Source organism: Elephantulus edwardii, unplaced genomic scaffold (genome assembly GCF_000299155.1).
Source record: "Elephantulus edwardii isolate Elephantulus edwardi_28Jun2011 unplaced genomic scaffold, EleEdw1.0 scaffold00262, whole genome shotgun sequence".
In the NCBI taxonomy this organism is placed as follows: Eukaryota; Metazoa; Chordata; class Mammalia; order Macroscelidea; family Macroscelididae; genus Elephantulus; species Elephantulus edwardii.
This window is the reverse complement of record NW_006400012.1, coordinates 3,099,887-3,113,106: the sequence shown is the minus strand read 5'-3', so window position 1 is coordinate 3,113,106 and position 13,220 is coordinate 3,099,887. Positions and strand designations below refer to the sequence as shown.

Sequence of the window (13,220 nt, the reverse complement as noted above, 5' to 3'; positions counted from 1 at the left end):
ATCACCATAGGTTCTTGCTCATATGTTGTTTCATGAAATTCTTCTGTGTCTGCCAATTCCTTTCGATACAGTGACTCAGTATATTCTTTCCAACTTCTTTTAATACTTCCTGGATCGTTTAATATTCTGCCTAAAGCATCCTTGATTATAGCAACTCGAGGTTTCAATTTGTTCTTCAGGTCCTTGAGCTTAAGAAATGTTGAGCAAGTTCAGCCCTTTTGGTTTTCTGACTCCAACTCCTTGCACATTTCATTGTAATATTTTACTTTGTCATCCTGCGCTGCCTTTGAAATCTTCTATTCAGCTCTTTAGTATCTTGAATTCTTCCTTCTGCTTTGGCTTCTCTGAGCTCCAGTGCAATATTCAGAGTCTCTTCTGACATTCATTTTGGTGTTTTCTTCCTTAACAATAGTCATGTTAACATGTTCTCCTTGTGTGTGCATGGATATTATCCTATCACTCACAACACTGTATTTCAGGATAGAACTTGAAATTGACTTTGTGACTATGAATGCAACACCATTCTTCTTCTGTTTTTCATTCCCGCATTGTATACCATATGATTCAAAGTGGCAAAAGCTGGTGCATCTCATCTCACTAATGCCTAGTATGTCGATGTTGATGTGTTTCATTTCATTTCTAACAATTTCCAGTTTTCCCACATTCAAGCTATGTACAGTCCATGTTCCAATTATTAAATGATGTTTGTTATTGTTTTTCCTCATATCAATTGACTTCCATTCTGGGCTCATTCTTCTAGTGTTCACAGGGTTTTCAAAGGCTGCTATTTAAGAAATGGATGGTCAATCCTGCTTTCTAGTCTGTCTAATCTAGGAACTCTACTAAAATCTGTCTACCCTGGGCAACTCTTATGGCATGTGATGCATCAGTGACATAGCTTTCAGTATCACAGCTATCTCAAGTTATCTAAGTACAGCAAACTGACAGACAAGTGGTACCAGTAGTCAGGATATAAATGATACACATTGCACTGGTCTGCAGATAGGGTCCTCTCCAAATTACAAGGACTAATGATGTCTGTTTGAGGATTAAAATGAGTCTGATGCTAGCCATGATCTTTCTGATATATATAGATAACAGAAAAATTACTGATGCCTTTGAGCTATAGTGTTTGAGAAGAGCACTGAACATCCTATCGCCAGGCAAAAGAACACAAAAATCTTGGAGAGAGTGCAGCTAAAGTGCTCTTTGGAGTCAAGAACGATTTCACCTCATATACTTTTGGCATGTTGCTAGGAGAAGGTACTTGTTGGAGAGGGATATAATGCTTGGAAGGGTGGAGAGTCAGTGAAGGAAAGGAAGACCCTTTTCCAAGTGAATGGACACGTGACTGCTGCAATGGGCTCTAGTGTGCCAGGAAGTGTGAAGATAACGCAGGATAGGACAGAGTTCAGATATTTTGTTTACAGGTTTGCTATGAGTCACGCTCTACTTGATCGTACCTAAAACTTTCAGTAATTGCAAGTAATTATTTTTTAAAAAGTTTATGGTAACGTATGTAAAGTCAGAAGCTTTTTCATTCTTTGTAGAAAATAAATAAAAGTATTTTTCCAATAAAATAAAATAAAATGCTACATAAAATTTTCTTCAACAATTCTTTAATATAGGAAAAATAATTATGTACCTTTTATTTACAACATTAATAATCTATGTAATTTATAAAATGCTTATATTTATTTCTCATTATTACTAAATATTCACACTGTAAGTTCAATATACTGGCTAACAAAACATTCTGATAGTAATTACCTCTATGGCATCATCATACATTTTCCTTGCTTCATGGTCTGTTTTATCTGACATCAACCATGCTTTCAGTAAGTATTCATAAAAACTGTCTCCCAGTCCACCAACTGATGTATGATCTATAACAAAAAAGAATCAGAAGAGAAATTTTAAATAGAGTATATATTTCAATTATAAGCCATTAATTTTAAAGTTGTACTGGCAATCTTATTTTCACAAAATATTTAATTCAGTAAGAATACACCATAAATCTCCTCTTCATATGTATCCATTTTTAAGGAACATCTTTTTACTCTGGGTGTGAAAATAGCTTATTTCTTTCAAACAATTGATACACTGTCACTCACAGAAACTTTCCAGAATTAAAAATAATGATCTTGAATTTATTACTGGCTCAAAGGTATGCCTAATCCAGGCCATAGTCTTCTCAATTATTTGTTAGGCTTCAGAGAACTGGACAATGACTAAAGATGACAGAAGATCAGATGCCTTCAAGTTGTGGACAAGAGACTTGAACATACCATGAACTGACAAGAAAACAAACAGGTCTGTCTTGGAGAGGGTGAAACCAAGTTTCTCCTTAGAGGCTAGGATTTTGAAGCTCTGTCTCACTTACTTTGGACTCATGGCCAGGAGAGATTGGTCCTTGGAGAAGGACATCATGTTCAGAAGGAAGGAAGACCCTGGAAAAGATGGACTGATACAGAAACTAGGGCAATGGAGTTTGGTGTGTCCGAATTAGTGACACTGGCTCAGAACAGAGAAGGGTTCAGAGCTGCTATACATACAGTTGTTATGTGTTGCAGGCAACTCAATGGCACATAAGAGCAATAACATACTATGACCGGTTTGGAAGTAGGAGTGGCATTCACTTCCTAAATAACATGCCTCCAGAAACGCTATACATGTTGATAGTAGTAGAGGGGCTTTAGGCCTTTTGTTCATAGGGTCGCTATGAGTCATGCTCTACTCGAAGGCAAACAACACAATAACAAATACATATGATAGGGCTGAATACATAAAATAAATTAAGACATGATGTTAACCTGAAAGAGCCCACTCTTAGACATTTTGTTCATTAGGACGGTTAACTGTACCTGTGTGCCATAGGAAGGATGCTAAAATTTTAAAAAAGAAAAATCAAACTAAAGTGCTGAACTGCTATCTTTGATAATTATTTATACAGCCATAAGTACATGTTTGTATTAGGTATATTTTTCCCACTATCTCACTTGTAATTTTAATTCTATACATCTTGATGCTATAAATCTCAAAAAAGTTCTTTCTCTAACTCCTAATATTCTAGAGACCCTGCAGTAATATTCTTGAACATTGTTTCATAATGTGTACCTGTCCAGGGGGAAAAAAAAATGAAAACACATTTCTTATAACTTCTCAATCATTCAGGTACTACTGTAAATGATTTTTTTTAATTGGTGACTAAATTATAGCCTAAAATGGCTTTCCTAGCCACTGACTTTGACTCTGCCATGTGGATAGGTGGGAATATACAAATATTCACAAAAGGATTGGCTAGTCCTTTCCATTAAACTGAGTGGATCCAGCAGCAAATTTGAGAACCTCACCACCAGAAAAGCAGCAGCAGAGAATGCAGTGCACCTTTTGGAGCTAGAGTTTCTTGTGTCAGCCAGACCTACAGACTCTGAAGCAGTGACAACAGAAACCCAGAGACCTGACAGGAAAGAGAGCTGAGCTTGGGACTGTTACCCCACAGAACCAGGCCTAGGAAGCCTTCAGCCACCCTTGCTGAAGGCCTCTAGGTAAGAGTGAAGAGACATCACAATTGGCAGGACAAAGCTTTGTCACTTGCCTAAAGCCATGAGACTGAAGGCTGAAGGACATGTAGGCATGCTTCAGAAGCTGTCTTGACTTGAGAAACTACATCCTTTTGCCAGCTGAAATTATGCCCTATTAACTTCCCTAATTATTAAACACAATAATCATGAATAAGTTTCTGTGTAATCTGCATAGCTACTGCAATTAATTTCAGACAAAGTAGGGCAAATTTGGATATTGTTAAGAAAGAAATGAAATGCCTAAATATTGACATGTTAAGTACTTGCAAAATGATATGGATTGGAACAAAACATTTTGAATCAGATGATCCTATGATGTATGAGGCTGGAGATGAAAAGATGAGGAAAAACAGGGTTGCTTTCATAGTTAAAAAGACCGTTTCTAGATCCATCTTGCAATACAATATTGTGAGTGACATGATTATACACACACACACACACACCCCACCCCAGAAAGACCTGTTAATACCACTATCATTCAAATTTCTGGACCAACAATCAGAGACAAAGAGGAGGAAATAGATGATTTTTACCAACTGCTGCAGTCAGAAGTCGATCAAATGTGTACCAAGATGCTTTAATAAAAATGGGTGACTTGAATGAGAAAGTTGGGAACCAGGAAAAAGGATCAGTAGTTGGAAAAATTGGACTAGGTAACAGAAATGAGGCTGGGGACAGAATGACAGAATTCTACACAATCAATAAACGCAGGTTATACACATACATTTCACCTGATGGTATGCATAGGAATCTGATCAATTACATTTGTGGAAGTAGGCATTGGAGAAGTTCAATATCAGAAGTGAAAACTATGACAGGTGCTGAATCTGGAAGAAACAATCAACTACTCAAATGCAAGTTAAAGAAAATTAAATCATACCCACAGAAATAAAAATATGATCTTGAGTCTATCCTATTTGAATTTAAAAGCCAACTCAGGAAAAGGTTTGAGGGTTTAAACACTAATGAATGAAGACCAGATGAGCAGTGGGAAGATATCAAGAATATCCTCAATGAAGAATGCTAAAGGTCATTACAAAGAAGGAAAAAGAAGACCAAAATGGATGTCAGAAGAGAATCTGAATATTGCACTAGAGTGCGGAGAAGTCAAAGTAAAGGAAAGAAATCAAGAAGTTAAGGAGCTAAACAGAAGATTTCAAATGGAAGCTCAGGAAGACAAGGCAAAGTATTATAATGAAATGTGCAAGGAGCTGGAGTCGGAAAATTTAAAGGGCTGAACTCAGCATTTCTTAAGGAACTAAAGAACAAATTCAAGCCACATGTTGCAGTGCTTAAAGATGTTATGGGCAAACTACTGAATGATTCAGGAAACATTAAAAGATGGAAGGAGTATGCAGAGTCACTGTACCAATAAAGAATTGGCTAACACAGAAGAATTTCATGACATACTATATGATCAAGAGGCAATTGTAATGAAGGAGGAAGTTTAGGCTGCTCTGAAGGACTTGTTAAAAAATAAAGCCCCAGGAAATGATGGAATATCAATTGACATATTTCAACAAGCAGTTGCTGTGGTTGTTTTGCTCACCAGGTTTGGCCAAGAAATCTGGAGGACAACTACCTGGCCAACTGACTGGAAAAGATCCATATTTATTCCCATTCCAAAAAAAAAAAGGTGACCCAACAGGGTGTGGAAATTATCAAACAATATCACTAATATCCTATGCAAGTAAAAATCTGCTGAAGATTATCCACAAACAACTGGATCATTGACAGAGAACTACCAGACACACAAGCTGGGTTGGCACTAGAGACATGATCACCAATATCAGATGGATCTTGGCAGAAAGCAAAAAGTACCAGAAGGATAGCTATCTGTGTTCCATTGACTATGCAAAGGCATTTGACTGTGTGAATCATAACAAATTGTGGCTGACCTTGAGGAAAACTGGGATCCCAGAACACTTGATTGTGCTTATGTCAAACCTATACTAGGACCAGGAAGCAATCCTCAGAATAGATCAAGGAAAAACAAAAATCAGAAAAGGTGTACATCAGGTATGCATCCTGCCCCATACTCTTCAATCTATATGCGGGAAAAAACATTCAGTAAGCCAGCCTTTATGGGTAGGAAGGTGGCATCAGGACTCATCAACAACCTACGTTATGCAGATGACACAACTTTGCTTGCTAAAACTGAGGACCTGAAGGCTTGCTCAAGAAACTCACGAACTCTAGTTTTCAATATGTATTGAAGCTCAGCGTCAAGATGACAGATTCTCACCACTGGGCCAACTGACCGCACCAAGATAGATGGAGAAGAGATTGTTAACAATTACAGCTTGCTTGGCTCCACAATCAACACTCTTGCCACCAGCAGCTAGGAAATCAAAAGATGAATTGCAGTGGGAAAATCTGCTGTCAGGGACCTCTGCAAAGTAATGAAATGCAACAATGTCAGCCTAGAGACTAAGGTAGGCCTAAATCAGGCCAGGCCATGGTCTTCACAATTTCTTGCTATACATCGAGAGCTGGACAATGACTAAGGGTGACAGAAGAAGAATCGATGCCTTCATGTTGTGGTGCTTGAGAAGAGTCTTGAACACACCAAGTAAACAAACAGGACTGCCAAGTAAACAAAACATGTGTGTCTTGGAGACGGTGAAACCAAGTTTCTCTTCAAAGGCTAGGATTCTGAAGTCTCATGTAATTTGGTCACGTGGCCAGGAAGGACTGGTCTTTGGAGAAGGATATAATTAATGTTCAGAAGGGTGGAGGGACGGTGCAGGAGACGACGACCCCGATCAGATGAATTGATGCAGTAACTGGGGCAATGGGGGTTGGTGTGTTGGAATCACAGAGACTGACTCAGGACAGTTCAGGCTTAAGAGCTGTTGTACAAAGGGTCACAATGGGGGGAGATGTCACACCATGAGAGCACATTACAACATCATTCTGAGGAGAACTGTATTTGAATAGATTTGTAGACCCACCCTGGACTTCTGCTTGAACAACCCAACCAGACAGAGAAAATGCTTCATGCAGTGAACTTGTGTTGACTGGTGCAACATGATAGCCTACTTTTGACTAGTTTTTGCTTACAGATACAGATGCTCAAGGATTCAACAAAAACAGAAGATTCTTCAGAAAATAATATGCTTGTTTTCTCATGCTTGGTTTGATGATGTTATTGTTGTTATGTGGTCTCCAGTCACTTGTGACTCATGTTGTTCTTGTTATGTGCCCTTGAGTCGTTTGTGACTCATAGAGACCTTAAATACTTGAACCCTGCTCTATCTATGCTGAGTCAACTTTATTGTCTCTCAAACAACTAACCTCATTATGCCAGTCACTGAGTCAATCTATCTCATCAAGGATCTTCCTCTCCTGCACTGTCCTTCCACCTTCCCAAGTATGGTATCCCTCTTCAATGACTGGTCACTCTTTGCAATATGCTCAATACATGTGAGATGCAGCTTCAAAATCCTTGCCTACAAGTAATTAGCCTGGTTTCACCCTCTCTAGGACAAACCTGTTTGTTTTCTTAGCAGTCTGTGGTATATTCAGTACTCTTCTCCAGCATCATAGCCCAAAGACATCAATTCTCTTTCTATCACCCCTAGTCATTGTGCAGCTTTCTGATGCGTAAGCAAATAACTGTGAAGACCATGGCCTGGATCAGGTACACCTTAGTCTCAAGACTGACATCGTTGCTCTTCAGTACTCTGAAGAGATCCCTGACAGCTAACTTTCCCAATGCATCTTTTGATTGCCTGTCTGCTGGTACCAAACGTGCTGACTGTGGAGGCAAGCAAATGAAAGCTGTTAACAATCTCAATCTCTTCACTATCCATCATGATGCTGCCAGTTGGCCCAGTGGTGAGACTCTGTTTTCTTGATGTTGAGCTTCAATCCATATTTTAACATGTTGCCGCACACTTTTTAAATTGATGACCGTGCTTAGAAACACATTTGTTGTCATTTCCAGCAACGTGTTAAGGCTGTAGTCCTTAACTTTCTGCAGCAGATACCTCAGGCCCTCTTCAGTTTTGCCAAGCAAGGTTGTGTCATTTGCACAACACAAGTTGATGAGTATTCCTCCAATACTGATGCTACATTTCTCCTCAAAGAATGAAGGCTTACTAGAAATCAGCTATTGAAAATGATTGTATTAAGGCATGAAGCTGTTGGTTTATGCACCTTCACAAATATTGTATACTTCTAAGGGGAAAGTTAATTCCTCAAATATAAAAGTTAATAGCTAAAAAAGTGAGAGGCTAGTCTAGGTATGGTGTTTAGCATAGTTTATGGTTTACAATGGCTTTCCTAGCCACTGACTTTGACATGTGGATGGATGGGAATATAAAAATACGGTGTGTTAACCTATTCATAAAGGCAAATAAATTGAGCAAATTTCGATTTGATAATTTCACCACTAGAAAAGCAACAGCAGAGAATGCAGCATGTTCTCCATGGCCAGAGATGGTTGTACCTGCCAGATCTACAGTAGAACAGCAGGAGCGCAGCTGAAAATCAGAGACCTGACATGAGACACAACTGAGCATGGGAACTCAGAGCTAGCAGTCTTTGGCCAGGGTTCCTGAAGGACTGAGGTATGGGGTCGGGGGGTTGGGGCACATGTGAGAGGGGGCAGGGAAGACACCAAAAGCTGTCAAGCCGAAAGCTCCGTGAACATACTTCAAACATATGGGAAATTGTATGCTGTTGCCAACTGAAATTGTATCCTGCTAAATTCCCTAACAAAACACTGTCATTTTAAGTATGCTTCTGTGTAGTCTGCATAGCTACTGCAACAAATTTCAGACCCAGGAAGACAATAAGACTGGTGATGTAAGAATTAGTATAAAGAGATGTTGGAGCATAGGGGACACATCTGACCTTATGGGAACTGGTTTTGTATTGGGGATGCTGTTTGTAGGGGCAGTTCCCCACTTTAGAGTTGGTTAAAGGTCAGATGTCGCTGTCTTCATAACACCCTTTCTCCTGTACTGTCTGGAGCCAGAGCTCTACAGAACTGGCTATTAATTGGGAACTGGTACACATGCATATAATACTTGTATCTTTAGTTTACAAAATTATAACAGATGGTTTGAGTAAATATAAAAGTATAAATATACAGAAAATGAAAACTTCTGGATCTCTACCAAAATTATTTTTTATTAAACAAAACAAAATGAAGGAACTACAAAGGAAAACAATTACAGCTTCATATGGTATATTTTTTTTTTAAAAAAATCACAACTATCAGATAGCATCTCACCCCAGTAAGACTAGCAAAATTTAACAGAACAGCAAGCAACAAATGCTGGCAAGGTTGTGGAGAAACTGGAACCCTTATTCACTGTTTGTAGAAGTATAAAATGGTGCAATGACGGTGGAAAGCAGTGTGGCGCTTTCTCAAAAGGTTGCAAATAGAGATACCATTTGACCCACCAAGTCCACTGCTGGGAATATACCCTAAAGAGACCATAACCGCCATCCAAGCAGATACATGCACACCCATGTTTATTGCGGCTTTATTCACAATAGCAAGGAACTGAAAACAACCTAAGTGCCCAGCAACAAATGAATGGATAGAGAAGCTGTGGTATATTCACACAATGGAATACTATGCTGCATTGAAAAACAAGGAACCCATGTAAAATTATTCAAAATGGGTGATTCTTGAGGACATTATGCTGAGTGAAATATCTCAGTCACAAAAGGACAAACACTGCATAGTGCCACTGCTGTAGAATGGGACTGACATCAGGGTTGGGGTAAGAATGAGAAAAACTGGATGAATTATGTATACTACATTGAAACAGATGAGGGAGAGAACAGTTTAAAAGCAATGTATTATAGGGCATTATGATTATCCTAAGAGTCTGGAGTGAAGGTTGCAGAGTGGAGTATACTCGGGGTGGAGGTGGAGGGGTACAGGGGGATTGTATATCAAGGAAGGAATTTTACTTTTCAAAGAGTAGACCGAACTGGGGGTGGAGGTGGGGTGGGAAGGGAGAAAAGTGCAACAATGAATGAATGGAAATCCAAAATCTCTGTAAATGTTCACTGAAATTAATAAGAAAAAATCTGTATTATAATGCAAACAAAGAATAATGACATGTATTAGGGGGGGAAAAAGAAAGAATTTTAAAAAATTTAAAAAAAGAAAAGAAAAAAAAAACATCCCACACAAACCTAAAATTTCATTGTTCTCAACTGGAATCAAGTTACAGCTGCCCCTTCATTAGGTTTAGAAGGTTCTTAATCTCACTGGATGAGACTGTCCATCTTTCTCTCAATGAGAAGCTGGTGGATTTTAACAGAGAAGCTTGGCCTTTGAGTTAGCACTACAACTCCCTACAGACTATGAGCCCCCTCATATGCTTTATCTGGGGGAAAAAAAAACCAAACCAAAAAAATAAGAACAAAAAACCACAACCAAAAAACCTTCAACCCCAAAGCTTCAAACTCATTACAAACAAGCGAAAATTAACTGACCCACCACTGCATTTACAGAGTCTTTAAACAACACAGAAGAATACTGCCATCTTTTCCCTACACAGCAGCTAACATATTAGAATTGCCAGAGAGGTGCTCATCTTGGGTAGCATATAATTCCCTCAGGATAACATGCCAGAGTGTCTTTTATATTTTATAGCTACCATAAAAAATCTATAAGACAAAAATCAAAACCTAAACTGAATGGGAGAAGAGTCAAGGATTAATACCGTAAACAAAGAACTCTGACAAATATGGGCAAATGGCCCAACAGAATATTGACAAAGGACAAACACAATAATTTTAAATGGGAAAAAATGACAAAGTTATAATTAACATAAAGATGCTTAGAGAAAAATCAAATTAAAACAATATAATTTTACTTTGACCTTTTAGATCAGCAAAAATTTTTAAAGACTTGATAATATCAAGTGTTGATAAGGTTATTTGATGCTTGCTGGTATTGAAGACAATTTAGTAGCAGTTAGTGAAAATGGTCAAGAAATCAAATCAGGAAGAAAATGTGCAACAATTTTTAAAAAATTAAATGATGTATTACACTGGATAAACTTGCCTCCAAAGAACTCTTTTATGTGCTAAAAGCAAAGATGTTATTTTAAAGGTTATGGTGTGCCTTGTCCAAGCCAGAGTATTAATATTTTCAAATGCATTATATGCATGTAAATGTTAGTTAATAAACCAGAAGACTGAAGAACCCAGGAAAATTACTACTTATACTTGCTCATAAACAATTACCAAATAAGCAGCTGAATTTCTTTTTCAAATACAAATAACATTTCACAACTAAAACGATACTTTTTCGTGTTCTAAAACCTAGATTGCAATTCACAAAATAAATTCATTTTTATTGTTTGTTAGTAAACGATGGATTATAGGATAAACGTTAATACCTACTAAAGCACACAATTACTTAACAAAAAAGCTTGCTGAATATTGTACTAAACATCCAAAGTACTCCTTTTTCCAAGTTTTAATGACATTTTCCTATGTATTTTTAAAGGCTTTCTTAATTCTCTGAATACTAAGCTGTCTATAATTGCAGTATTTTTCCAGAAATAGCCATTTCAAGCACAGTAAAACAACATAGAATATATCTTATTAATGTAGATTACCAGAAAAACATAAAATTTTTATAATAACTCTTTTTTTTGAGATTTTAAATATTCTTTTAAAATGTATTTATGGCTGGATGGCTTTACTTTTTTTTTTTTCTCCTTTTCTTACAACTTAATGTCCAGATAGAATATTTCAAACTACTCAGTTACTATAATAAAAATCTATTCTTTAAAATTACTCAGCTACTGTAATAAAAATCTATTCTTTAAAAATATCCAAATACTCAACTCTATTCCTTCCCTTTACTTTCTTTTTTTTATGCTGATCTTTTTTCCCCTTCTTTTTTTGTTTTATTTAAATTTATTATTAATCTCAGTAAAAATTTAGAGACTTTAGATTTCCATTCATTCATTATTGCACTTTCCTCCCCTCCAAACCCTTCCCCCAGTACACTACCCTTTTGGAAAAGTAAAAGTCTTTCATTGTTTTATAAACCCTACCCCAGGTCCACTCTACCATGTAGCCTTCACTCTAGACTCCTGTCATGACAAAAATACCTAAACACATATATATCCCTTTTAAACAGATTTTCTCCCTCATCTGTTTCAATGCCATATACATTATTGAACTCATCTTTCTCAGTCTCTCCCCAACCCCAAGGTCAGTCCTGTTTTACAACAGTGGCACCATGCAGTATTTGTCCTTTTGTGACTGAGATACTCACTCAGCATAATGTCCTCCAGAGTCACCCATTTTGAATAATATTGCATAAGTTCCTTGTTTTTCAATGCAACATAGTATTCCATTGTGTGAATATACATACCACAGCTTCTCGATTCATTCATTTGTTGATGGGAACTTGGGTTATTTTCAACTCCTTGCTATTGTGAACAAAGCTGCAATAAACATGGGTGTGCATATATCTGCTTGGATGTCAGTTATGGTCTCTCTGGGGTATAATCCCAGTAGTGGAATTGCTGGGTCAAATGGTATCTCTATTTGTAACTTTTTGAGAAAGCGCCATAGTGCGTTCCACAGTGGTTGCACCATTTTACACTCCCACCAATAGTGAATAAGGGTTCCAGTTTCTCCACATCTTTGCCAGCATTTGTTGCTTGCTGTTCTGTTAAACTTTGCTATTCTGTCTGGGGTGAGATGGTATCTCATAGTTGTTTTAATTTGCATCTCTCTTAGAGCTAGGGATTTTGAACATTTCTTCTGTGCTTATTAGCCATCGGAATGTCTTCTTCGGTGAAGTGTCTGTTCATATCCTGTGCCCATTTTTCTATTGGATTATTTACCTTGATCTTGTTGTGGTGCTCAGGTATTTGATAAATTCTGGATATAAGTCCCTTATCTGATATGTCATTACCAAATACTTTTTACCAGTCAGTGGCTTCCCTTTTTACCCTGCTGGAGAAGTTTTTGATGTGCATAGGGATTTGATTCTAGAAGATCCCATCCTCTATTTTATCTTCTCCTGGTTGTAGGTTTTTCAGGATACTTGGAACACTGTTTATGTTGTGGATTAGGATATGTAGCGTCCTTCCAAGCTTTTCTTTAATGAAGGTTATAGTCCTTAGTTTTAGTCCTAGGTCCATGATCCACCTTGAGTTGGTTTTTGTATATGGAGTGAGGTGTGGATCTTGCTTGAGTCTTTTGCAGATACTTTTCCAATTTTGCCAACACAATTTGTTAAAAAGGCTGTCGTTTCCCCACTTAACTGATTTCATCTCCTTGTAAAATATCAGTTGACCGTAGGTAGATGGGCTGAGTTCTCAATTCTATTCTATTGATCCATGTGTCTGTCATTGTACCAGTACCATGCTGTCTTTACCACCATGACAGTGTAGTAGGATTTGAAATCAGGGAGCGAGATACCTCCTAACTTTCTTCTATTTTTAAGGAGTGCTTTGCTTATTTGGGGCTTCTTTCCATTCCAAATGAAACTGGAGATTGCCTTTTCCATCTCGTTGAATCCCTTTACTTTCTTAATAGTCTGAACAAATCGCCACATCTTTCTCATCTCCCTGCTCCTTGGCCCCCATATTCTGGCTTACAAAATGGTGCCTATAATGGAATGGTCATATATCA

General features: G+C 37.6%; 1 protein-coding gene across 1 annotated transcript in view; it reads right to left on the bottom strand.

The window, feature by feature from the left end:
• The window catches only part of MAN1A2 (mannosidase, alpha, class 1A, member 2), a 208,234-nt gene that overhangs the window by 48,167 nt on the left and 146,847 nt on the right, over positions 1–13,220 (bottom strand). Inside the window, exon 9 of the mRNA XM_006899582.1 lies at positions 1,771–1,886. Coding sequence (XP_006899644.1) covers positions 1,771–1,886 — 116 coding nt within the window. The remainder of the gene's footprint in view (positions 1–1,770; positions 1,887–13,220) is intronic.